Below are 27,905 nucleotides of genomic sequence, written 5' to 3'. Positions count from 1 at the left end.
TGGCTTCCCTCTCCAACACAGTCCAGACCACCACGACCGGCTCCACTGCTTTGCAGGGGGCGCAGTGCACTGGTGGCCTGGCTCAAGGCTGAAGGGCTAACTTCCAAACGTCTGCACTCTCTCAAGCAATGCACCTAACTCTGTCCTGTTCCCCGAGTCCTGACCATCTGAACTGACAGTCAGAAAAAACAGCAAGCAGCAGGGGATCTCGCTGAGAGCTGGGCCCCAAGTACAGGAGGATGCTGAGGTGGACAGAGCGGGTGGGCTCCAAGACCACGAGGGCCAGTCGGGAAGGCTGACAGCAGCGCTCTGCACAGAGGCAGCACCTGCTCACTGTCAGGCGGCACCCAGGCAACACCCTGAACTGGGGCCACTCGGGTGATTGAAGCAGTTTAACTCTTTCTGTTTCACCGTTTGCTACCAAAATCTGGATCTTCACATCACAGGCAAAGAGCAGTTAGGAAAAGTCACCAAGAATCAGAAGCCCATCGCTGGCGCATGGCAGCAGGATGTCCTGGGTTCTGCTGGTTCTTTAAACGAGGAAACCCAAACCCAACCAAGGCTAGAACTCAGGAGAACCTGCCCAGCATTAGCTTCTACCCTCAGAGAGAGACATTATCTGTCCTTCAAGAGGACCACACAACAACGTCAAAGCCGGAAGGAAACTTTCTCATCGGCAAATGACAAAATGACCTCAAGTGCCAAGTCCAAGTCAGAGAGGTGCAAAGGCGTCGTCCAAGGAGGAGGGCCAGGGACATCCAGGGAGGGTCGGCCACCACACTGTTGGCTGCAGGCGCACAGGCAGACGGAGGGGAGAGATGCCAAACTAGTGTTTGTATAAATCACGGGATAGCTGAACTTGGTCGGAGTACTCTGACTGAACAGGTTATTGTTCAAGGCTTCCTCAAAAACTTCACACGATCGAGAAACATTTCTTGTTCAAAGAATAAATTGGTAAATGATGACCTTTAAAAGCAAATAACTTGGTGGTTTTAGCAGTTATGACAGCTTTAATGACAACATTCTTTTGCTATTATTTATTGTTGAGAGAAAAACATGAGCAAACTGTATTTAATCCTGAACGGTTTTCCTACATTACAAAATGAAACTTTCCGAACTGCTGCTTGGGAGGCTGCGTTAAAGGCAGACAACCTGAGGGACAGGTGTCTGCAAAGCAAGGGGCCTCAAGGCTGAGTAAGAGCAAGGCCCCATGGCGCAGCTGCTGAGGGATCGTCTGAAGGCGGTGTGCCCACGTGGCTGGCTTGAAAAATGCACTGCTCTACCCAGAAGTGCAGCCTGAATGAGTTCTCAGGAGTTGCAGGCAGCGAGGTGTTGGCTGTGCTGAGCTGGGAGAGTTCAGAATTCCACCCACCCTGTGCACGCTGGGTAGGAAGAGGATCAGGAAAGGGTCCGCGATATGATTTCCAGGCAACTTCATTTATAGAGTCAAAAGGAAAATAGGAAAGAAGTTTAAAAGTGCATGAACTAAAGGTATCTTCCAATTTTTTTTCCCTGTGTCTCTTGGTTAAGATTTTATAGAAAGTATTTATGGGCAAAAATAACCTGGCTCAAATTTCCCTCTCGGTAAAGTGTCTATAATGGACACCAAATACATGTAAATACATGAAAATTATGACATTTCAAATACGTAAGAATAACTTTATGTGAGAATATACATATGCATAAGCACACACATATAGAAACTCTTGCACACCGATGCCCGACTGTAAGTGGGCCAGTTAGCTATTTTAGAGACATATTAAGAAACACAAAACCAGGATTTTCAGTGGCCAACGTCAGTCAAAAGGAGGATCTAATTTCTTCCCGAGGATTTTGTTCTCGGATACCTCAAACCAGAGAATAAAAATTTTGAATATCAGAAAAATGCCTTCCAGCTCATTCCGTTGCTTTGTCATATTTTATAAGCTCTTTACAAATGTAAATAATGTCTAATTGTGTTGCCCATAGTGCTCTTTCATGGTATGTTGTATCTTTCAGTTCTGAAGTTTTGCCAGGCGGGGTCAGGCTGATGACTTGCAATCAGGCTACCTGCTGTAATTGGTATTAAGAATGCAGTCGGCTTCAATCTCCTTTTCTCATAGGATTGAATTACAATAACAGAGAGGGAAAAAACTGAATCTTGTTTCTCTTATATGTTCCTTTCCTTCCTTGGGGATTTTTTCTTCCTACAGAATTGGACCTGGTCGTTCTTACTGGTCATTCTCATTGATAATCCCATGACGTGGGAACTCAAAGCAGGAGGCAGAGTGAGAATGCACCTGGGTTCTCCACCAGGTGTGTACTCAGGAGCCAGTGTTCGCTGGTCCTCCAGAAATCCCGTTGATGGGCATCCCTCTCACTCCTCCTGCCCACAGCAGTGGGGCTGACAGACTGCTCCTGGAAACCCTGCCCTCACCATCTTCCCTAGAACCGTTCGCTCTCTTCTCTTTTTGTTCCAGAATGGAAGGGCTAATGTGCCCAGGTTGACCTTCCTTGGACCCTTGTCAATGCCTATTTCCCAAGTCAGCTGACGAGACCAGGCACATTCAGAGTGGCATGGCCACAGACGCGGGTCAGCAGCTGATGCAGAGGAGGTGCACATTCCAAGTGGCTCCTTCATAAATCCACTCATGGTCAGCCCTGTCAACACTAGACACAGCTAACTTTTAAAATGCATGTTTTGAGTAAGAAGCAATTTTCAATATTTAATATCCTGAAGAAATAGGAGAAAAAAATGTGTTCAACCTTTATTTTAAAGTGGACTTTTAGAAGGAAAGCCTAAACAGACTTCTCTCCTGTCTTGAAATCAATAAATCCCCACCCTTCCCACAGCTATTTCCCAAGAATCCAAAAGTAGCACCAACTCCACATTACTCTGAAATCTTACTCATTTGATTCAATTTTTCTAATGGACTTAAAACTCTTCTGCGCGTAGCTCAGTAGAGATATGTCCACTTTAACCACAAGTTACATGCGCATGTTGGAACCTTGTAAAGAACTCACATTTTTCTCCCTGTCAAACCCACTTTTAATAAGTATTGCTGGACATGCTTTTTTTTTTTTTATAAGGAGAGTTAAATTGCTTATATCACCATGAGAATATGGTGAGGTTGTTTTCTCCTTTGTTTTTGCCAAGTGTGCACAAAGAGTAATAAATAATACTCTCATTCCAAGCTCAGGAATCCATAATTACTTTTTCCTTCCGTAGGCTAAAGAACCAAAATGGTATCAATTGAGAAGTAGATTAGGGAAATTTTCCAGTACAAGATACAAGTCATGATGCCAATTTTCTATAATTCTATAATTCAAAACAAGTGATATTACAAGAATCAGAAAAAACGTAGAGAGGTTAGTACTGGTGTCTGTTTTTCACTGTGAGCAGCCTGGTCCCCCTTGAAGGCTGGCGCCTCTCTATGAGCACCCAAGTGCTCTCAGGCTCACAGCTGGGGTGGTTTAAATTCAGGGCCCGTGTCACCAGCTGGACCGTCTTGTAAGGCCCAATCTCGTCTCTGTAAACTGTCGCCTGTTTCATTCAGGATCTGCAGATGGACGAGGCGCTCCAGTCCCCTGGGAGGCCAGCCAGGCAGCACAGAGGCAAACAGACCCAGGAACATCAACCAGACCAGCCAGAAGCCGCAGAGCCACCAGAAGTACTTACGCTTGTGCAGCAGAGAGTCTCCATGCAGCAAAGAGAAAGGAGAGACACATGAATGGGAGAGAGGTAAAGCCACAGCATCGCTAGGAGGGGAGGGGACATCATACACAAACAGAAGCACCCAAGACACAAGGAGCCTTCCTAGCAGAGGGACAGGCCAGCAGGGGCCAGCGCAGTCAGGGCTCCAGGCAGCCAGCAGAAGCACGGTGACAGCTTGAACAACTGCAGACACTGTACACAGATACGGCTCTGGCCGAGTTTGTCCCCAATGCCTTGAACCAAGCCCACATTGACATTGTCATCAACCCCATCTGGGGATTGGTGACCACATCAGCTCTGGGGTCACAGGGTCAGCCCAGCAACAGAGGGGACAGCGCCTATCTGTGGGCACACAGGAGCCCCCCTGAGGGTCCTGACACGCCGTGCCCCCACTGTACTTTAGGGCACAGCCACACTGAACTCTCTTGCCCACTCAGTTCTCAGAGCTTTTGAGGCAAGGCCGTGACACTTCCAGAAAAGTGTGACTATGGGTACATTGGCACAGTTACGACACTTGGTTCCCTGTTGGGAATTTAGGTCACCTTACATTTTATGTTGAATCTCTACTAAAATACTTTTTAAAACTCCCACGGTCCGTCATTCACAGTTGATAGGGCATTTTATTATTTTGAAATTGATAAATGAAAAAAAAAATAACATCTCCAGCTGCAGAAAGACAACAAATCCAGGCTGTGAGAGCAGCGTGGGGTGTCGGGGATCCTCCCCAACCTCCGGGGACTCCAGCCACCTGCCGACGGCTTTCTTATAAAGCTCTCGTTTCAGTGGTTCACAACGTAAAGTAGAATGAGAACACAGGGCTCCCCGCTTCGTGCCCATGATGGCGGGAATCTCCCCCGAGGAAAGGCAGCCCGGAGCAGCAGCACCCATCCCACCTCCGCCCCCTCCGCCACAGTGCGGCTGCTGAGAAAGGCTGCCACCAGCCGCGTCTGCACAGGCGCGGCTCCTCAACACCAATCTTATACAGCCGTCGGGCAATTTTCCTTAAACGTGATCCATCGTAGACCCAGTACATGAGCATGAAATGCTTGCCGAATGGAAGTGGAAAAAGTAAAATTATATTTTCAGACCTTCTTGAATTGCCTGAAATAAAGACTGCTGTCCACATTAACACAGATCTCCCCAGAAGCTTCTAGAAAAGTGTGATTATGGGTACATTTGTGAGTGTCACAGCTGATGGGAAATCCCTCTATTTCTGAAAGGTCAACTCAACAGACAGGTCCTCTGTCCCAATCACGCCCCTCAGGATCACCCCGAGTGAAGGCAAGGAACTTCACAATCGGCTCAGATCCTGAAGTGACAGGCAGACTGTTCCTCCGAAGAGAAACCCTGGCAACAGACCCCTGCTCCCACACAGCGAGGCTCAACCCCCACGCCTGCACAGTTTTTGGAGCTCATTGAGGCCCTGCTGAATCCAATGTCTCCCCCACAGACCAGAGAAGAGGTGGCACGATACACGAGGCTCTGGCAGCCAAGAAAGGGGTTCAACGGCTGGCTCAGCCACCTGCCAGGCGGTGGGACTTGGCCAGTACTCTGCAAAACCAGGCCTCAGTTTTCTAGATTTAAAAAAAATATATATTGTGAGGATTAAATAGGACACAAAGTGCTCAGCCCTGTGCCTGGCACACAGGGCCAGTTAGGGACCTCCCGCCTCCAACCACTGGCACTGCTGAGGTTCAGATATGGACGGTCCCCCAAAGGCTCCTGTGTCAGGCCTGCTCCCAGCTGGTAGAAATTTTAGGAGACGGGCCTAGTGGGAGGGTGTGGGCCACTTCGGATGTGTCCTTGAAGGGTATAAACTGCCACTCCCTCCTTCCCGGCCACCATGAGCTGAGCTTTCCTCCCCTGTGCCCTCCTGCCATGATGATCTGCCCAGCCCAGGCCCACAGCAATGACGCTGGCTGACCATGGACCGAGACCTCTGAAGCCATGAGCCAAAGTGAACCTTTCCCTCCTCCACGTGGATTTCCGTGGGCATGTGTCACCGCGGTGGAAAGACGGCTGACATATGATCCTCCTCCACGTGGATTTCCGTGGGCATGTGTCACCGCGGTGGAAAGACGGCTGACATATGATCCAGCACACCCCCTTCCTGCACCCAAACCTGCTTTTCTTTTCCAAATACCGGCCCCTTCACAGGCCTCCGCATCCTGCAGTTGTCTGTTCTCCCCTAGACTCAGGTGGAAAGCTTGTGGCACACGGCCATGCTGGGTGGTGTGGCTGCGCTGACTCACCTAGGTGGCCCGCGCCAGGTGGTCCCCAGGCTGGTGTTGACACTAGGTCGGGTCCCTTGACTAGGGTGGGAACTCAATAACAGCTTCATCTAAAGTCCCATGTTTCTTGGCAATTAACAACTCAGCAAGGGGATTCTTTAGTTCATACAGAAAAATCTGTGGTTAAGCAAATATTGAGGATTCTTTCCTGAATTAATATAATGGGAGCTTCAAAATCAAAACTTTCCATTTCTTTCATTGTTCCTGTATTTTTCAGCTGCCTTTCCTCTGTAATACCCACTGCACCTCGGTTCTCTTTATATTTTCTGGGTACCCTATGAACTCGTGGATTTGTTTAAATTAATCCAATGTATTACAGACTACTGCTGTCATTGCTCTTGCTGGTGTTAAGGATGTCCCAGGGGAGCCCTTGATATCTAGATTTTTTTTGTCCTTGAAATGATCTCTTTGGATTAGTCAATTCTTGCTTTTTGATATGAGATAACCTTGTACTTTTCCGTGCAGGTTAAAATCGGGTATAGGTAATCCCTGCTTCATGAACTAGATTATAAATATTAAGTACTTCCTATTAGATTTGCCACTGAGTCAATGCACAAAGGGAATCCAAACCCAATAATTCTTAACTGATTTATACCCTTCGATATCTAGCCACAGCAAGGGTCGCAACTTATTTAGCTTAGAAAATAATTTTCGGTGCATTTCCATCTCAAATATCTGAGGTGAAATAAATCTTGCTTTGGAAGAGATGCCATCACTTCTACATGATGGCCACACAGCAGCTCCCCTGGAAGCCCAGAAGGGGAGGGGCATGGACGCCCCACACTCCCAGAAAGTGGCAATAAATTGGGGGACAAAAGGAGCAGGACCAGAGATTGAGTGATGTGCCACTTTCCCACGGAACGCAGTGAGAAATCAGCTCTTCACACCACACTCATTAACTTTTACGTCCAGTCTCATTTCCCATAAAAGTTAAGCTGGTGCAAGATGTTCAAAACACCCAGAGAACAGAATTGACCAGAGGTTACTGTAAAGGCCACAGCAGGGGCTGCTCTGACATGAAAATGGCTCGTTTCCAGATTTGCCATGTTTTTTTGATAGGAGAAAATTAAATCTTCCCATTTATCATGTTTTTTAAAAGAAACAGGAAATGATCTGCCATGTATCCATTTTAATTCACCTTACAACTGATGCAAAAGTGAAATTTCAAAAGTGAACACGACTTAATACATTTTTCAAAGAGCAGTCCAAGGAATGAAATTATGTGGCACTGATTTCAATCAAACACCTCTCTCCAAGAACCAGCGCTCCTGCCGGGGGGGGGGGGTGCAGGAGCATGGTATTACTAATAAAGGGTGATTTACTAATAATGGTATTGTAATGAAAAAGTGGGAAACTCTTTAAGAACTCTGTTGTACTATTAAACACAATATTACTACAGTGATCATAAAACTTTGAATATCATTTCAACATTCTCTTTGTCATGAAAGAATAAACAGTGGGGAGAACCCACTGACTTTCATACCTGAGGAATACATTTTAAATCTAGAACTTTGGAAACTCTATTTACCATGGAAGGTGAAAATGAGCGTGTTAGCTATACCCTCAAATCCTCTTCCCCACAATGGACGTCGTGGTTAACTGACATCAAGACGGATGACTAAAATCGGTCTAAAATGCTTCAGGTCATAAATGGATCCCTGCATAGATTATCGCCTTTATGAAGATGACCAAGTCAACCGTTAACAGCGCCTCTAACCACAAGCAGCTTGGAGCCTCTAATAATTGGCTTTGCTGCTGTGAGGAGCCGAGTCAGCCCAGGTTATAAAAGCGGAGGGTGGTGTTAGGGTCTGGAAGGGGATTCTGGTTGGGGCTGCGGTGACCGACCAAGTCACCAGGTCTGGGACCTGACGACTCAGTCACACATGTGGCTCCGACTGCATGGATCCCAAACTTTCTAGGTCAGTCCCACAGTCCTCTTACCCAACTCCTCAGCCTCAGACAGAGCTTTGGGGAAGAAGGCTAAACAGCAGACCCTGAAACCTAGCTGGCTTGGGAGCCAAGAACGGTCCTGTTCAGTTTAACTCCTTGTAATTAACCCCCCTTCTGAAGGATTCTCAAGTGCAATTCTCCAAAGAGGGTGGATTCTCAAAATACCCCCTGTCTAAATCACAGGTCCATTATGATAGCTATTTCCCCATAACCTTATGTCATAATTGTTATTAATGGTCCATTTGGGCTGAGAACATCTGTCAAGAACAATGCAGTGTTGTTTGCCACTTTTGAATTTTCATAGGCTTTGATCTCATTTTAAAATGAGGTAATGGGTCATAGCCAAGCTACAGGGGAAAGTTGGCAAATTTTCTCTCAAACACACTTGGAAGCCACTGTGGCCTTGGTTTACAAGGAAACAAGAACGGTCTTCAGCACTCAGGGGCGCGGTTCTTGCCTGTTGTCCCGATTTAATGTTAGCTACACAAACCCCTCGTGAGCCTTTCTCTGACTTTCTCTAAAGCCTAAGGTCTCAACATCCAATAACGGCACACAGGAGGCCAATACATCCAGTTCCCTGGGGAGTAGAGGCCGCGCCCGCCGCACAGAACCAGAAACATTACTGAGATTTTGCTATGGTCCTAACAGAGAGCGCTCTGGCCCTGCTAGACTGAGTGTGGCTCTCAAGAAAATCCTCAGGAAAACCCTGGCTTGCCTTGCAGCTACCCACCCTACAGCTCGGCTCTGTTTGGAGTCTTCTGCACACATACCAAAGGCCAAGGCTAACAATCACTGACTTCAGATTTGGATTTTTGTTAAGGGACGGCTGTAACAGAGGGCTGGTCCTAACCCTGAGACCTGGGATTCCTGAATGTACATTCCTGCAGTGAGTGATTCACTTCCCTGTAGGTGCATCTGGAGAAGCTGAGGTTTGGATAGGACAACGGCAATCCCCAAGTTGCCACAGGGAGGTGCAGAATGAAGGCTGGTTCATCCCAAACCCAGTTTCCTTTCCAAAGGATAGGAAGGGTTGATCCAGTCCCAACTACTCAGTTGGTCAAAAAGCCTAAGGCAGAGTGACCTGCTGATGTCCATTCCACATTCACCGGCATTGGAGGTCACTTCCTATAGCCTTCCCAGATCAGATCCCAAGTCATTCCACCCCTCCTCATTGAGCCTTCACTCCCAGGGGGCACGTGGTAAGACCTCAGACTCTATCAGACCAGAAGGAAACAGGCATCGTCGGAGTCAGGGCTCAGCGCAGGGGGTGCGCCTGGCTAACCAGAGAGCCTGCACTGGGGACGGCCATGTGTGTCTTCTGAGTGGGCAGCTCCCAGGGGCACAGTCCTCCACCCTGGGCCTCTCCGCTGCTTGTTTCCATCAGTCCAGGGACCTGCAAGCCCAGCCATTGCTTGCCCCATGGCTGCAGAGGCAGAGATTTTCCACCACAGGTTAGAATCCCCCCAAATCCACTGAGAACAAGACTAAAATTCATCAGCAAGGAATGAACCGTGGTCAGAGGACATGACCCAGCAGGCTCCCCATGCAGCGCAGTGACCAGCTCTCCCACCCCAGACTTCTGCTGACCCAGGCCGGCCTGAAGACCAGGAGTTCAGCAGAGAGGAAAAGGGTTTGGGATGCACATCATTAGGAACCTTTAGGCAGCAGTGTGATACGGGGCAAGAGGGTCACCCTCTCTGCTCTGGGATTCCCACGGGAAAATGGGTTACACTAGTGCCACGTGTGGCTGCCTGATGAGCGCTGGTCACAGCAGGGGCCCTCCAGTTCTCACAGGTTTAGCTTGCTGCCGCTGTCACCACCTACACTGTTCTCACTAACTGAGCCTCTTCAGCTGAAATGAGTTTCAACTTCCCAGAATTATCTTCTAGAGTTCTCAGAGAAACTCACCAGGTAGTTATCCCCTTGATGGTCTCAGCTGTAAAGCAATCATTAAGCCACAACTCCTGCACCCTGAAGGCACAGAGACCGACAGGAAAGGAGAGCCCAGTGCACGACCATCAACAAAAACTGGCTGAGCAATTACTATGCGCCAGGCACTGTCCAGATTCTGTAGATATGAGCTCAACAGGACAGAGTCTCTGCCCACCAGGAAGCGATGGTCTAGCGTGGGGAGATGCACAAAGAGTACCAGAGCAGTAAATAGGATCATCTCAAGTCCTGGTGAGTACTGAGAAGAAAACAGGATGATATGGGAGAGTGACAGGGACCGAGGAAAGTTTCTGAGAAAGGGACGTGGGAATGAGACCAAAACAGCGGGCAAAGAGAGCCATGGAATGTTCTGGAGAGGAGCGTTCGGACAGAAGGGACAAGGGCTGAGGTGGGAGCCACGCCTCCTGCCAGGGAAAGGATAAAGGCTTTCCTGCTCTAGGAAGGAGTAGGAGCTTAGATTCTAGAAGAAGAGAGAGATGGCACCAGATCATGGGAACTTCAGGCACCAAAAGGAAGCAGCTAATTTCATCTGGGTACCACGGAAGTTGTCAGAGGACCTGACGTCTGTACCACTGATTTGGCTTCCACTTTAGAAAGCTCCTCTGGCTCCCAGTAAGGATGGCGTGACCGTGGAGACAGCAGTGAGGGCAGGAGCAAGCATTACAAGTCTATTTCAGGAGTCCAGGCAAGAACCACGGTGGCTTGTGACTGGGGCTGACTGGGAGAGTTGGGAACAAGTGGGCAGAGCAGAGCTGGTGTCATGTCGCTGGGAGGGGAAGCCCCGGGTAAGGCCACAGACTCCATCTGTCCGTGATGCTTGATGGACATCTAACTGGAGGCGTCAAGTACAAGCTGAATACCGGAGCTTACAGGTGGAGTAAGTCGAGGTAAATGTCACGAATGTAAAAAGGAAAGTGGCAACGACCAAGCTAAGGCCACCGTGTTCACAGGGTGGAGCTACCCCAGGAGCTGCACGAGCCGTGGCCCTCGTGGGGTGGCAAGGCTGACCACCAGCTCAGGCCTGGCTAGCAGCCAGGGCCCCGTCCACAGCCCCACGGCAGAGCTCTGCCCGGGCCCCGGCCTCGCAAGCACTCCACCTCCGGAGGGCTCCTGCCAGCGCCCTGGCCTGCAGTGGCTCCCAGGGCCTGGAGACACCGAGGACACACACCAGCAAGCCAGGACCGGCTCGGCGGGCGGCCCTCTCCCCCACTCTCTGCGGCCACCCACACAGCAAGACAACCAGTTTCTCTATTGTGACGCCCTCCCGGGGCCCTGTGCGCTGCTGGCCGTTTACTCACTCATCTTCCTTCCAGCTCTTTCACAGCCTTCTCCTCGGCCCCGCAGCCGCAGCCCTGCACCAGCAGCCAGGCAGGATGCGCAGAACCCTCTCCTAGGAGGCCCCGGGCCCCGCCCTCCCGGGAGGCCCCGCCCCCAGGGAGCCTCCCTGACAATGCCCCGCCCCAGGGAGCCTCTGACCACGCCCCTCCATGGGAGCCCCGCCCTAAGAGGCCTGGCCACACCCCTTCTCCAGGAGGCCCCGCCTCCCCCAGGAAGCCCTGACCGCTCTGTAGAAACCTTCCCGTCGCCTCTGCCCCTCTTCCAGGCAAGGCGCCTTTCCCTGTGCTTCCCTAACAACCTCCTTATCCAGTTTTTCATTTCATTAATGAATAACCTCTTCAATCCCAAAATTAGCTTAGGTCCATATAGAACCAAGAGTTTGTTTTTTTTAAATAAGAAAATAAACATAAAGGAGGTGGGATGATGTGTCATCATCACGGCTGAAGATGACAAAGTATGGCGCTTCCGGCCCCATCGCTCTTCCTAGGTCAAATGCACATTCAGTGGCCGAGCTTTTCAGCTGACATTACCAGAGGTAGGTACACGTCATGACCCCGTGTACTGTATTTTTGGGATATAAAGCAAACTGCTCAGGACTTCCACTACCCCTGGTAAAGACCTGCAATAGATGAATGGATAAAAAAATGTGGAATTTATACACAATGGAATATTACTCAGCACTAAAAAAAAACCAAAATCATGGCATTTGCAGGGAAATGGATGGCATTAGAGCAGATTATGCTGAGTGAAGCTAGCCAATCCCTAAGGAGCAAGTGCCGAATATCTTCTTTGATATAAGGGGGGCGACTCAAAACAGAGCAGGGAGGAAGAGCATGAGAAGCAGATTACGATTAAATAGGGATGAGAGATGCATGGGAATGGGAGAGGGAAGGGGAATAGCACGGAAGATGGAAGGAGACCCCCACTGTTATGCAAAATTACATATAAGATGGTGTGCGGAAGAAAAGAGAGAGAGAGAGAGAGAGAGAGAAGTGTCATAGAGTGGGTAGAGAGAGGTGATGGGAGGGGAGCAGTATACAATAGACACTAATATGGCTGTATGTATAAACGTGGCTGTAAAACCAATGTGATACTGCAATCTGTACACGTGGGAAAAAAAAGAATTCATACCCCACTTGAATCAAATGAATGATATGTCAAGATCATTGTAATGTTTTGAGCAACTAAAAATAATAAAAAAAAAAGACCTGCAATTTCTTCTGCATGTGTTTGCAGCAATGGCATTTTGAGATAAAATGAACACTGACCAGCACAATGGCACAGAGTACAAATAACACAGGATGAGTTTTATAGGGATACTTATTGAAATGGTTCTTAATGGAGATCAATAGAGCACACTTAAGGAAAGCTATTCTTTGGGGTTCAGGGAAACAGGTAAAATGGGTGAGACTTGGTAGATACTGTAGGGACCAGGTCCCCTTCTAGCCTTGCATCTCTGCAGGGGCCCTTTAAGGAGCTATGATATGTTTTTCAGACTTTCAAAACTGTGACCAGTTATAAGAAATCTGTCACACCCCAGCTTACACATGCACATTCATATAACTGAAATAAACATGTGGAGTCAATACTGTATTTCATAGTTTGTTTTATTTCTATCTTGGTCACAGTGTTACAAGGACTTCATGACCAGTGGGTTGTGACCAAAGGGTTGGGAGATGTATCCTGTATGAATTTAAGCCTTTCTTGGCCTCATTTCAGTGGTGGGCTCATATCTCCCAATATGCAAGCAAATTCATGTGCAGATTTACATGGGTGCTAGGTCCCTGGTCCACCAGAACTAGTCTACACAGCAAGCTCAGTGGGTGATGCACCGGTTTAGCTTCTATTTGTACTGAGGTGTACGGAGTGCCGGTACCCAGCAGACGGACAGTAAACATTTATAGAATGAACGAATGGCCTACTCTATCCTCAGCTCAGGGGTCTTTTGAGAGAGCTCACCACCACCTGAGACTTCACCAACATGAAGTACTTCTGCCTCCCCTGGCCCCTCCTGAGAGCCAGCAGCCACCGGTGTCCAGCCTGTCCCTTTGTCCATCACTGGGGTTAACAAGTCCACTTTAAGGACTCTCCATCTTCTTCCTCTTTGGATGGACTTTTCTCTCAAGCATACTACACACACACACACACACACACGCACACACACACGTGTGTGCATGTACATCTCTTAGTATCTAAGGACAATGTTCTCCCCAATTTAAATATGAGTTCAGAAGACAAAATCTTTCACCCAGAAGGGATTCAGTCTTTGATTTCAATTGTGAAGACGTGATAATTTGGAGTCTTCTTTCATTGGAGAAAAATGTCACTGAGGTACAACTCAAAACATGAGATTCCTCGGCGCTGCAAAGTGAGGTTGAACTTGGAGGAGTCACTGAATCTTTGGTTGCTTGTAAAGGACTTGGCTAGTTTGAAACCCATTACAAACATTTTCTCTTTAGAGATATGCTCTCATGTTACACACACACACACACACACACACACTCAGCAATTAATAGAATGATTTCTATTTTATAAAGCTGCAGTATCATTTGTTTAATTTAGCTCATAAAAGAAGACCCAAATTGTCTTTTATGATTATTGTTGCATGTCAAAATTAAGCTGACAAGATTGCTATTTTCAATCCACAAGTCAGAGGCCCAATTCAGATACTGGTGGCAGAAGTCTTGCCTCAGCACAGCTGGCTAATGGTCCAGGTCATTTTATGAAGAGGATTTTTCAGGTCCTCCTGACCTCCCATTGGACAGCTGGGCTCCCACTGGTGTACAGGGCTCTGCTAGGACAGCCGTCTGCCCCCTGCAGGGGAAGGCGAGGGTCTCCTCCCAGCAATCTGTAACCAGGGGGCAGGAAGTGGGCTCCCCCGGATAGCTAATGAGGCTTCATGTATGACAGATCTCTAGGGATTCCTTGAATAGGGCCTCTGCCAGTGCTCTTCATGCTAGTTAAAAACTAAGAAATTAAGGTGACTGTGTCTCAGGGAACCAGAAAAATTCTCCCACATGTGGGGTGTGCCCCCTACATTTGCACAGAGGGCTGTCACTAAATTGATCAGAAACCTTGAAGAACATACAATAGCCTTCATATGCGTTCTAGTGCTTTAAAAGTTATACCTCCATTTTCTAAAGATAACAATAAGAACATCACAGAATAGAATTATAAGAAACCAGTAATTCTGATTCGAACAACCTTCTGTACTAATATCAGTGCAGCTGACTTTAAATGAGATATTCTGACAATATTTAAATGAGACATACTGACAAGAGTCTGTACTTGGTAGCACTGTTAATAGATTTGTTCAATTTATAATAGTTGGTACCAGAAAATGAAGTAATTGGTTAAAACTGGTTAAAAATTAGTATTAGACCAAGTCAACTAGACCTTTGCTAAATTTCAGTCTATATTTAAAAGCTCAAAAATTATACATTGAAATTTGAGGTTGAAATTGTTAAGGAAGAATAATTGCTGCTTCATCAGTGGGGACAGGATTCACAAAAAGGTATTCCATAGTGGTTCAAGCCTTTTAAATTTCTATTCCTAGGAAATTGCAGTAAGCGGATGAACTGCTCTCTGCATGAAAATGTTTTGATTTAACATTGGTAAGACACCCATTAAAATAAGTGAGAGGACCACACACAATTAGTGAGCTGCTGCGGCCTCAGGAGCAGACACTGGTTCTGCCCCCACTTGGCCACTCGGCAAAACCCAACCTGCTGCTGTTTAAAGGCAGCGTGTTATATCCGGTAACGAAATAAATATGTGGAAATAATTAACCAGAAACCGGAGTTGGGGAACTGACTTCCTAAGACATGGGACTTCGGGGAAGGACAATGGCCTGTGGACAGTAGGACCCCACGGTAAGACCCAGTCCAGCCTGACGTGAGGTGTGTGTTGAAGTGATAAGCAGCACACCGGGATGCAAGGACTCACTGTCATCAGCAGAGGACACATGGAGAGGCCTGGGGCGTTCTGCTCAGCCACAAGTGGGTGGACTTCATCACCAACAACACGACACAAATGGGCCCGTGGATTTCTGACATGTCTCCCAAGCAGCGGTCTTCCCCGTGGCAGTGTGGCCCTGGGCCCCCAGCCCCCCGCCCGCCCCCACTGACTGGCACTGCCCCTCCCTTGCTCATTGCATGCGGGGTTAGTAAGCCGCCGGCAGTTACAGAAACCAATTCAGTCTGATTCAGCTTAATGAAAACCCATTCTGATTGTAAGAGACAGACAGTGGACGCAATCCACATACTAATCACAGCCGACTGGTCAGGAAGAGCCGAGAAGTGCCCGGCAGGTGGCAGGTCTAGGTAGGTCCCTGATACAGGAAAAAGATGGCTTCTTACAGCGTGTGACTTTTCCGCTTGTAGCTGAAGGGACCTGGTAGCTCAGGGACCAGGAGAGCAGATACAGGCTGGAAAAACTTCGTCTGTTCTGTCTGCTCTGTCCCCACTCCCCACCATACCCTTCCTGAGGAGCTAGACTGCCCTCACTTTCTTTCCAGTTAAAAGAAAAAGATAATTCATCTGATTGGACGCCAGTAATATTTAGAAAATGACTCCTTTCTCTGCCTTCCCTTGTTCTGTTTTGTTCGTAACTTTGTGGAACTGAGGTTGACCAGACCCAGCCAACCTCCAGCAGGCCACAGGCCCCTCCTGTCACTCAGCGTTCTTATTTCAGTTCTCACGAAGATACAGCCTAAGTTTAAGAGTTGAGTAAGTCCTGGATTTCTTCCAAAGAAATCAATAATATGGATTGGATTATTGTTCCCAAGTCCTGGAAGGTAATCCTTAAATTCCAATCAACATGAGTATCTGCCTAACATATGCCCTCGACCTTCTCTGACCTTCTCTGCTGCGATCGTGATACTAGTTCATCACAGAGACTTAAGCACTGGACGGCCCTGACTTTTGGACCGAGGAGAAAGCATGAAGATTACAAACCCAAGGACAGGAAAAGAAAAAGAGGTACTCAAAATCTCTACCAACTCTGCTAAAGAAATGTTCAGAAATGCAGTTAGTAGACATCATGTGCATCCTGGGCAAGAGCCAGGACCAATGCCCACATCAGCAAGTAGAGGTGGTGACCTGTCACAGTGGCTTTGCAAGACCCTATGGAGAGCCTCACATTATCTGAGCTACAAGCACACATCTCCCCTAACAATGTCACAGGCTCCAGCTGCAGCCGGGAAGCCCGCCAGCCCTCTAGCTCCAGGTGGGGAAGGCCATGCGCATGGGACGCTGATGGTCATCCACACAGCTGTCCATCTGGGTCCTGACATCCTCCATCACTCGCGATGAAATGCTTCTCAGGGAAACCCTCACGCCCACTTAGAAAATGGTCACAAGGCCTCTCCCTTCGGACTACGAGCTGTGAACTAAAATGTTTGGGAAGAGCTGTTGGGGAGGAACTGATGATTTGCATATTTCGAGAGGTGACAGGGCAGGCTTTTTCAAAAGACCAAGCTAAGGCTCCGCCTACCTCTCAGTGAGCTGAGAGTTGGACACTGGCTCAGAATGAGGCCCTTCAGGAGGGACCCTCCCATTGACAACAGCCCCCATAGGTGCTCTCTGTGGGTGGCTGAGGACGGACGGGCAGGCTGCGGGCGCAGAGGAGACTGTCGGGGCACTAATCCACTGACTGGCACCTCTCACACAAAAGTCATTATTTTTCATTAAACTAGTAGCAAGTTGACTCCAGCTTTCTGCTACTTAAGTACTTATTAGCCTCGCCAGAGGAATGAAGGAAAAAGAATCTTAGAACAAAAATTGCTATTTTCACAACAAAAGTCCTGCTCGCCTAAGTATTGCTGTTGTCCTTTTCCGGAGATCTGCCCTGTGTCTCCCTGTCACCCATGTGAGTCCACCTTGTGGTGGCCCCAGTGTTCAGCGGGTGCTCGTCTCAGGAAAGGCCCTGTGCTTACACCCTGGCCCTCTGAGCTGGGGAGGCCCTCCTGATCCTGAGGTCCTCCCACCTGCTGGGTCGGGGCCGCCACTCTGCAGACAGCCCGCAGCTCAGCTCTCCCGCAGGTGCTGATGGTGGCCATCCCACAGGCGCCGATGGTGGCCCTGCTCCTGCCTTTAAGAAAGGCCCCCTCTCCTCCACCCTCACCCGGACAGCTCTAGTTAAAGGGAACAACTTTTCTCTTCCTCTTGAGAAACAAAGTAAGAGAAACCAAACTACTACAAGCAGCACTTAGAAAACCAAAGCCACGGCACCACGGAGGAGCCAGTCCCCCGCAGCCAGCACCCCGCGCCCCGAACCGACATTCCCATTGTCCCTTTCCGTCTTACAAAGCGTCCTGGTGGGGACGTGCACGGTGCAGTGGTGCTCCACTTTTCAGGCACATCGGGGACAGTCACCTTGTGAGGGTACAGCACCTGCCTTCCAATGCCTCAAAATGCAAAAAAACCTGACATATTTACTAAATACCCATTTGACAACTGGACTAGCGAGGTTCTGAAAAACTAGATGATCTCCTACATACATACTGAATACATTTATATAATTTCATAGAAATTATTTTTCAGCCTTTTCTGGTGAGTCTCGTTTTACTTGAAGTGCTGGATTTTATTGGAGGCTTTCTTTGCTGCTCTCCCGGTAGAGGGTAGGGCTTCCAATGGGGACTTTATTCACAGGATTTAAGAAAATGGTCACAGTGTTTTATGAGAAAAAAAGGAACTTAAGTGCATTACATTGTCTTTCAGGTTGGAAAAACAATGTTCTCCATACCAGACCCTTGGTTTTGAAAGTTAAAAATGAGCACCATTCCTTAACAATGGCTGCAAGCAAAATTCAGAAGTAACGTAGAAAGATCTGGACATATGAGTAACCCAAACCCAGTCTCACAGCAAGACCTCAGATTAGAAGGAGTTGCTAAAGTCCAATATTTTCGTGAGGCCCACTGGACACAGAGGTGAAACAGACTCACGTAGGGCTGTCTGGGGTTTGTCTTGTCTGATGTTGTCTTCTGCAGTGAGGGGGAGACCCAGGGCCTCATGCAGCTAGGCGCGCTCTCTACCCTGAGTTATATTCCCAGCATGTTTTATCTTTCATTTTGAGACAGGGTCCTGTAAAACTGACCAGGATGGTCTTGAACGTGGTGATCCTCCTGCCTCAGTGTCCCCAGTAGCTGGGACTAAAGGCACGTGCCGCTGTGTCCACCTCATATAACTGTTTTCATGATAAAGTGAGAGACATCTTAACAGTGATACCAACTTTAAAACCATGAACTAAGTGTGGCCGTGAAATCGTCCACAATCAGATCGCTCTAGTTCTCCAGCCAACGGGATGCACCGCTTGGGTGAGGAACGGAGACCTGCTGTGAGGTGAATGGGTAGCGTGTGCTTCAGCCTCACAAGCACAGCTAGTCAGTGGACGGGAAGGAAATCTCGCATGAACCAGAGATCCAAATGTGAAGGGGGCCAACAAGTGGTAGCAAGAGAACAGGGAGCTACAGCAGAGAGAAAAACAAAACAAAACGGTCGACTCAAGGAGACAGTCGCCCAACACACTTTATTCGTGGAAAACGTCCTTCTCCATATCTTTTGGAGCCTCATTTGAAGACACTTTCCTATCACACAGGATCTATAAAGTTACATCAGTTCAGGGACCGTCTTCCCAGGATGCATGCTAGGCGAGCTCTGTACCCCTCGAAAGGGGCTGTCACCCCTGGGAGCCAGCAGCCTCTGAGCCAATGTCTGCGTGGGGTGGGGGAGTGTTGTTTCTCTGATTTCAAACACTGACAGTTTTTAAAACACAGCAGTGCAGGCCCAGGGTGGGATGGGGTGGCCCCACAGGCCGTGTCTTACCATGCAGGCGTCCAGGTCTTCCAGGCGCTCGGCCTCCGTCAGGTCCTCCACTGGGACGAGGGAGCGCTTGGGCGGCTTCTCGGCCAGCTCGGCCTCAACAGGCTCCTGCTGAGGGAGGGTCTGCACGCGTCTGCTGAAATGGTCGGCCTGCAGGGTGAAGACCACCAGCAGCAGTTACGGCAGGGCAGGGGCCTGACGCGGCCTCCACAGTCGCCGCAGGGGTCCCCTGGAGGACAGCAGCTCCCAACAGGGCCACACAGAGCCACCTGCCTGCCTTTCGTCACCACTCTAAGAAATTACAAACCTCCCTTCACAAATGGGGGGACTTTGGTCCAATAAAATAGGTAGTGTTCTTCTTATTTTGAGGCTGTTTATATCTATTACTAGTTTATTTGCTCGTATCTAATTTGCTAGAAATCTAATTTCATATTGCCTGATTTATTTCATAGAGCTTATGGTCTAGTGCTTAAAAGTATCTACTGAGACAAATAAAATGATTGCAAACTTAAGTATTTTTAAAAGACTAAAAATTACTTAAGAATTATAATTACTGCTAGTTTTCATAGAAGATATATCGTATTTGATATGACTTACTATTTCCATTTTTATATTTTCAACATAAATCAAAATTAAATGTGAAGAGGTGGAATGAGCAGGGCTGTGATTAGAAGGTTCCAGAGCTGCACAGATCTGACACCAGAAATCTGGCTTCTTCGGAAACAATGAGGAGCAGCTGAGGGGTCGACCCAAGCGCTAGGAGCACTTCCAGACTTCGGGTGGAGAAAGCGTATCTGAAGCGCACTGCCCACAATCCCAGCTTGGACACCACTTCCTTCACGCAGGACTGAATCTCATGTTTTATAACGTGAGATTATAATGTCAAGAGGACGTTTAAAACCACAACATAAGTGCACTCCTGCGATTATTTTTCAATTCATTTCAATTAAATGACAAGAAAATGTCGATACTTTTTGAGTGAATTCCTCCAGGAAGGAAAACACAAAGAAGTGCCCACTTCAGACCTGAGGGTGTTTGTCACACACACGCTTGCTGATACACTGTCCAGGGTCTGTGTCCTGAGCAAGCGTCTTGAGGCAGTTCCTAGAGCAGTGGTTTACCCATCAACTGTTTCTACAGTGAATTCTCTGGATCTTACTTGTGCTTATTTTTTACAAAAGGAAAGTCTGCGCTGGGAGACTGCATGATGTGTCTCCTCCCTGTGCCAGGAAAGAGCTTCTTCGGCTTAACGTGGTGATGAATCAGGATTTTATATGTTTCCAGTTTGGCACAGACTAACTCGTTGATAAAGCAAAACAAACAAAAAAAAATTGAAAAAAAAATGTGGTTTGGATATCCTATCCATGTCGAATGGCTCTGGAAGTTTCCTGATGTCTCCTGAGCTGAGGATCAGGGTGCTCTGGTAACTGCTCTCTGGTGGGCCAACCCCATTCCCAGGCGGCCTGATCCTCTGGATTTTGGAAGAGAGTCTTATACATCACTCTCTTCTGTCTACTGCATGCAGAAGAAACTGTTCTTGCTCTTCTCTGTTACTATCACCCCAAAACTCACCTCCATAAAACTGGGTGTCTCTGCCCACACAGTTAACCTGAAATACTTTCTCTGGAGAAAACATAAATTCTCTGTCATAAATTACCCGGAGGATTTCTGCTGTACCATGTTGCTAATATTTTGGAGACACAAGATATAACCAGCTGTAAACCCTCAACCGTGTCTCACAGGACTTCGAGTTCCGCACATGAGAATTCTCTGATGCACTTTTCATATGCACTGAAATTGGAAATGCAGTCCCCATGCTTTGCTTAGTCTGAAGGAAATTTATTTTTTCATCGTGGTTCTATCCAAGGTACTGCCGGGCATTTAGCACTTATTCATCCTGGGATTCTGCCCCAGTTTTCTCTCATATTTTCTTTGAACTCCAAACGTTCTGCTTCCCTCCATATTGTCGAGAACAGTCCGTTCAGAAATAATCACATCCGCACACATAAATGTACTAAAAATGTGAATTTTAGGCTTTGGCCTCAACATCATCTCCTACCAAAGCTTTTGACCTGCATCCTAAACAAAGAGCGAGATCTCTGGGTCTGATGCTTCCGCTGTGCCCCACCAGTCCCAACAGAGAGATTCTGACGCGCTCCAGGATGGCTGGGGCCAGCGGAAGGGGAAGGAGGAAACCAGAACTCAGCCTGCCAGGCTGCGACGGAGCAGATGTGGGAAAGAAGCGTCACCCGCACAAGGGCGGCCCGCCCCGGAGACTGTCCCACACGTGCACAGCACTCACCAGCTTGTGATGACAGTGCGACAGTGCGTCCAGGATCTCGTCCACGATTCGGTCTGACAGGAAGGAGGCCACTGTCAGCTTCACCTCACTGTGTGGAAATCAAAAGGGAGAACAGCATTTGACCTTGAGCTGGGTAGACCTGCCCCCCCCCCCATGGTGATAAGGTCTGTCTTTGAAAAGGGACGGTATGAACGTGAACAGGGGAAGGAGCCCCCAAAATAGGCCTGAGGACGGCCATTAACACCCAGGTGTGACCGTCTTTACCCACTACAACCTGCCTCTCTCCCTTTACAGCTGGAGACATAATGTGGGAATGAAGGACATCTGGATAAAGACAGGCTGGAGGGGAGCCATGTGCACCAGACACAGGTCACCCACTGATGTGAACAAAAGCAAACCCAGGCTGGAGCAAATTAGGAAAGTCTAGTCGGCTTGTTAAGGCTTGGTTAGGATTTTAACATGCATATCCCCAGCCTTTTAAAAAACCTTCAAATGGTACCATATTACACTGCTTCTGCTCTGACTGAGCAGCTTACAATGAAAAGGTACAAATGCACTGGGTCTTTATCTTTTAGGAATAGTGGTCACTAGAATTTTCAGTTTGGGTGCCTTTTACTTGACCTCAGAAAGCTGCCCAAACAGAAGGGCTTGGAGTTTTGCCAACAGACTTGGCCACTCAGGTTTCTGTCCTACAGCTGGTATTTTAGTTAGCATTTAACAATGTGGTCTTCCTAAGAATTCAACTTCCACGTGTGTTTCCAGGCTTAACAGCCCTGTTTAATGCACATCTGAACAGTTGTCATAAATACCCAATAATTCAAATGTGCCAGAGAGATAAGTCCCCAAGTCCAATACTGTCTCTTAGGGTCAGCCTTCTTTTGAAGTCGGCCATCTGCGTGTCTTTAGAGCAGGTAAAGAAGTTGTCAAAATAAAGTCATTTATCGTAAAGCCAAGGTTGAAGGGTGGGTATTTGCGAAACGGGGAAAGCTCTTTCTAACTCCCAGGTAGTAGTTAGGCTTGCGGTTTCTCTTCCAGGAAGATTTTGATGATGGGAGGAGGACAGAAGCACTCAGGCTCGGATGCCGACAGGGAGAGCTGCCCGTGCAGAAGAGGAAGGGAGGGAGCCCTCACTAGCTTTTCGGTTTATCTGATGCTTTATTCCTCTGCACAGTGTCCCCTGGTAAGAATCCCCCGAGTGCCATATTGAAAACATGAAAATACTGAAAATACAGGTTCCTGAGTGCGCCAACTCCTGGGGAGGCGGGAATCTGATTTTAACAAGTATTTCCTCCGATTCTTTTAGGCCTGCCCGGGAATTTTACTTCCTCATAAAACTCAGTTCCTGGGCTTTTCCTCTCTCTCCCCCACTCTCTGAAGGTGGGAAGGAGTGGTTTGTCTGTTTCAGATGGGAGCACCAGGAAGACAGACTCCAAAAAATGTGACCTTGTCACACCTCGGGTTGTCTGTCGTCCTGCGGCCAGTGCAGTCCTCCAGACTCCGCAGGGTGCAGAGCTCTGCGGGAGGGTGCTGCTCACCCCGTGTGCACAGGCACGTGCACCCGCAGGCGCAGGAGCCCCCTGCTGTCAGCACTCCGCTCAGCGTGGGACAAGAAGCCAACTAAGGAGTCCAGGGACGTGAAGTGCTCCCCAACGTGAAGACCTGCACCCTGTAGGGTCAGCCTTCTGCAGCTTCCATTTTCAGGAGAATGGGATACCCCAGCAAAGACCCCTGAGAGGGGTGTGTTGGTGGGCGAACCCACTGTGAGGAAAGAGTGGTGGCCAAAGTACCTTTGTTTTTACTTTTCAAGAGAGACATTTAATAAACTGCATTTTATATTCTAACTGTTGATATTTTAAATATGTAATACTTAAACAATATTTTCAATAAAAAAAATCTGAAACCACAGATATTAGAAATACCTAAGGGCTGGAGTTGGAGTTCTTAAACTTGCCAACCTAAACTCTCTGGAAATCTCTTTTCTTTCTGGCACCAGGGATTGAATCCAGGGACACATAGCCACTAAGCCACATCCCTAGCCCTTTTTATGTTTTCTCATTTTCAGGGTCTTGCTGAATTGTTTAGGGCTTCACTAAGTTGCGGAGGCTGGCCTGAACTTGTATCCTCCTGCCTCTGCCTCCCGAGCCACTGGGATCACAGGCGTGCGATACCATGCCTGGCTTCTGGAAATCATCTTACACCCTCTCAGGTCTTCCCAGATGCTGACAATTCAGCTGAAAGGCTCTGGGAGCTTTAGTGTAAAATAAAACACAAACGCAGCAGCTCCATCTTGGACCTGAGACTGTCGGGTTGCTGCAGGGGCTCCAAGTGCCCAGGTTCTCGGCCCGCCTCCAGGACCCCGATGGTGGGTCTGGCCGGACGTGTTCTGCTCTTTGTGAAGATCATCACTTTTTCTGTTTCAGATGGGAGCACCTTTATGTGTCAGCACCGACCCAGCTCTCTAGACAGCAGCTCTTATCTTTGCTACATCAAAATGGTCCCATCAATATTCAGAAATGGTGAAAATGGAAAATTTTAAATGCTCCTGAGCTTGGCTGTTAGCCCTCTGATTCTCCAACAGAGAAACACAATGGGACCTGGCTGTGCTGTCCCGGAGTGCTAGTGTCTTCCATGACTCTCTGCAGAAGCTCGGGAAGGTTTGTCAACAGTCACAGCCGAATGCTTTTATGATGGTAGATTCTTGAAACTTTTTTCAAACAGACATATGAATACTTCAACGACGTCATTAGCACATTAGCACAGACCCACCGAAATAATCCGGAAAGAAAATGTGACATGGTCAGAGTGGGCCTCCTACTACAGGCTGTGCACTTTCTCTCGATAGTTTGGTGATAGAAAGCCAACTCTGCGATCTTTAAGCTAGCAATTTAGAAAGGTAAAAGAAGACTCTCAGCAGCCAGCAGCAGTCACAAACGTGCCCCATCCCCCTTCGATATAAAATCCTCAAAGAGAGCCAATGACACCATGTTCTTGAGTCATGCAGGTGGCCTGCATGTTGGAAATGCATGAACCCTGTGTGTTTATGCACAGCTACGGTTGCAGACAGTCTGCCCACCAGACAAGCCTGGGCGTAGCACCTGGGGAGGACCCCGCTCACGACACCTCCTGCTGCCTGGACGGCGGGCCCTGCAGGCCCTGCTCACCTGATTTTGTTCAGGATGTCGACCCCAGACTGCTCCAGCAGCACGTTCTTGACAAAGGTGCGAGGGACGGAGACCTTCTCAGTGCTGGCGAGGATCAGGTCCTGCCGCATGTGGGCTCTCTTCATCACACTGGGGCAGAGGTTCTCAGCAGCATCGACCATGGACTCTAGCAGGGCCTGCAGGGGACACGGAGGGTGACGGCACTGCTCCTATGACACTGTACCCAGAGGACAGGGCCACAAGGAGTCCAGGACCCGGGGCGAACTGACTGCCGAGATCACCGATCTCAGGAAGTCACTGTAAGTCAGACACTTGGCAGGACCATAAAAGCGTCACTGTGGCTTCTGAAGGGCTCTGGTGTGGCAGCTGAGCATCACGCAGGGCCACAAATGGGAAGATGGAAAATGCAAACATCAGGTCTGGACAGCAACCTGCCCAGCACACCACCCGCCCTGGCCCCGGAGTAGAAACTTACAGACGGCAACTCCAGACCTAGAAACTATATCAGCTTTGAATGCCAACAAGATTTCCCAAAGCACAGAAACCCCAAATTAGGGCAAAACCTTCAAGAGTTCTATCAAAAGAGCAGCAACGAAAAACAAAGTCATCAAAACTACTGCCAGTTTCACTCTTTTAAAAGAAAAGCTTTAGCGTTAGGTAGAACATTAATTACTATAACAACTAAACAACACAAATAGCAACAGACAAAAACGTTCAGTGTTTTACAAATAGCACCAGAAGCAAGAGTCAAAACACATTCACCCAGCACTAGAGTCTGGAAGTGTTTCTGCACATTTCATCCTTCCAACGTAGATGACGTGGAGCCGGGCAGGGCAGCTAGGCGTGTGACTGGGACTTTACAGCTGAAGAATGTGAGCTGAGGGACGCTAGATGGTTTGCGGACACCATCTGGATAGGACGGTGGTGTTGAGCGTGAGGCCTAACCGTGACACCCAGCTCGTGGTGCTGGGCAGGCTTAGTCATCTCTCAGTCCTATCTTCCTTGCCCGTAAAATGGCAGTAAAAGAAAAGTTGTCACTTTGTAGGGTGATTGAGGATGAAATGCTGTCACATATGTAAACTGCCAGGTAGATATCCAGCACGCAGTGAAGGCTCACCTGTCACAGACGTGGTATGCATCTGATTTCCTAGACTCTCGCTGGTAAGAACTAGTTTAAGGCCAGGCTGGGATCCCATTTCTGTTCCAGAGTGAACAAGGACCCGGCACAGTTATTGAAAGACAAGTACCGTGTCTACCTGCCCCCATATTCACCCGCAAAGCATCCACCCACTAACAAATCTCTCCTAACCCTGCAGGAGGAAGAGCAGAGTAGCAGGCGGCTGTTTACCAGCCTTGTGAACCCCAGGGGGGGAGAGGTAGAGTTGATTCCAAAAACACCCCTGTTCTGACAGTGCTGTGCCCTGTTATGACTCTGGTCGAATCTTTACTAAATCAGTACACTCTCCCAGGAAGGCTCCCAACCACTCTGCTGCCAGGAGCACAGTACGTCCGTGTAGGACCGACTCTCTTTCCCTATGGCATGAATAAGCGCGTCTGGTCCACACAGCCCCGCACACCTGGGAAGAAGGACCCAGTGTCAGCACGTCTCACGCCCGTGTGCTCCTTAGCACCCCAGGAACTTTCTGAACAGACCCCCGTGTGGCAGGGCCGACCCACTGGGAATGAACTCCCCAGGGAAGGAGAGGAGGAGGCCTGGCTTCCAGGGCAGCCCTGCCCGGAAACGGCTGTGAACAGTGGACTCACACATAGCGAGGGGTCCGCAGGGTTCTGCATCTCGTCTGCAGAACTGTCTACTGCCGCCATCTCGTTCTGCTTCACAGATCCATGGAGGTGCCCTGGGCATTTAGTTCCACAGCCTTTTGCAGTTAGTTCCCATCTGCACCCACCACCCACCAACAGGATAAAGCACTTCCCACCTCCAGTCCTTCTATCCATGATTCCTTCCTTCCACACACTAACCCTTGACTGAAGGTAGACTTGGGCATCCTGGTTTATACCTGGGGAAACGGGGTCAGAGGAGGCGAGTGACTTTCTCACGGCCCCTCCACAGCCCTGGGAGTTCAGACGGAGGTCTGCCTCGCTCTCTCCTGCTTGGATTCCCTTGTGCTTCCTCAACCAAAAGACTCAGGTCTATGTCAGTCCCGGAGATTCTCAGCCACAGACTTCGAATGTTGCCTAAGCTCTTCCCTGTTTTCCTTCTTCTGGAAATCTAAATCCACTTCCGTGGACTCCCTGGCTCCATCCACGCTCCTTCACTTTTCCCTCATCTTCCTCTTCTGTCAGTCTGCGCTTGGCTACCTTCCACCTTGCAATGAACAGGCCCTGAATTTCAAAGGTGATGATCAGGTTTCATTTTGTAAGTTTCTCCCTGATTACAGTTAAAAGGACCTGTATTTCTTAATCATGAAAATCACCAGGGTACTCAGGACATCTGTGGTATCCGTGAAATGAATTGGAGTCATTCCTTGGGATGCAGTACCACCGGCTCACTCTTGCGACAAGAAAACGAATTACAAATACAACCTCCACTCTAACCTGTGCTGAAACCCTTCTTCCTTTTGCCTTGGAAAAAGTGTAGAAAAAAGAAAAAATCATAGACTTTCCGTGGCCAAGTTGAGTTAATATTTAACAAATGCTACTTAAATCCTTCAAATCTCCTATCCTGAGTAAATTTGAAATTTTTCAGAGAAATAGTTCCCCATTAGAGCCCTGAATAGAATCAAGAATTTCCCAAGCCAAAACAAACACCCTAAAACTTAAGTGCAGAAGAGAAAAATCAAAGCTTCCTTATGTTAAAACATTCAAATCCCATTTATTTATCTACTATTGCTCCAGGAAAAAATGCTAGGATCAAAAGACAGAGAAGGGGAGTAGAGTGTCACTCAAAGCACCCAAGGCAGGCCAGTCCAGAGGGCATCGCCTCTCTCAAAGGAGGGATTTCTGCAAACAGGATGCCTGGGGCTCCTCCGGCAGCCTGCAGAGGAAGCGGCTGATCTACCATTTCTCGTGCTTTCTGAAATAATGGTTTTGAAAGATGGCTCAAAGAACGATTTGAGCATGTTCTTATCCAATATTCAAAATACCCATCACTGGCTACGACAGCCAACGATCAAACACGGAAGCCAGAAGTGATTCCCCTCCGAGCCTCATGACACCCGGACGATCCTGCACGGGGAGACTTGTCAGCATTTGCTCAGAGCACCCACTGGGCAGGGGCGAGTTAGGGACACTGATCCAGCCCCGTGGCCTTACTCCCCTGGCTGCTCTTTCCCCATTCTCCATAATACAAAATTTTAAAAGTAATCCATCTGCTTTGGCTTTTAATAGTAGAAAATGCTAATTTTAGAAAATTTGGAAAATAGACACATGAAAATTGAT

The 27,905-nt window shown here is 48.3% G+C and overlaps 1 protein-coding gene across 3 annotated transcripts in view; it reads right to left on the bottom strand.

Moving 5' to 3' along the window:
• Nucleotides 1–27,905, bottom strand: part of Carmil1 (capping protein regulator and myosin 1 linker 1) — a 252,454-nt gene that overhangs the window by 25,921 nt on the left and 198,628 nt on the right. For all 3 annotated transcript variants that reach the window (XM_077109704.1, XM_077109705.1, XM_077109706.1), the window contains 3 exons: nucleotides 24,507–24,682; nucleotides 21,346–21,433; nucleotides 19,047–19,193 (listed from right to left, as the gene is read on the bottom strand). In XM_077109704.1, the coding sequence (XP_076965819.1) occupies nucleotides 19,047–19,193; nucleotides 21,346–21,433; nucleotides 24,507–24,682 (411 nt within the window). The remainder of the gene's footprint in view (nucleotides 1–19,046; nucleotides 19,194–21,345; nucleotides 21,434–24,506; nucleotides 24,683–27,905) is intronic.

Source organism: Callospermophilus lateralis, chromosome 6, assembly GCF_048772815.1.
Source record: "Callospermophilus lateralis isolate mCalLat2 chromosome 6, mCalLat2.hap1, whole genome shotgun sequence".
In the NCBI taxonomy this organism is placed as follows: Eukaryota; Metazoa; Chordata; class Mammalia; order Rodentia; family Sciuridae; genus Callospermophilus; species Callospermophilus lateralis.
This window is presented reverse-complemented; position numbering and strand designations above follow the sequence as displayed.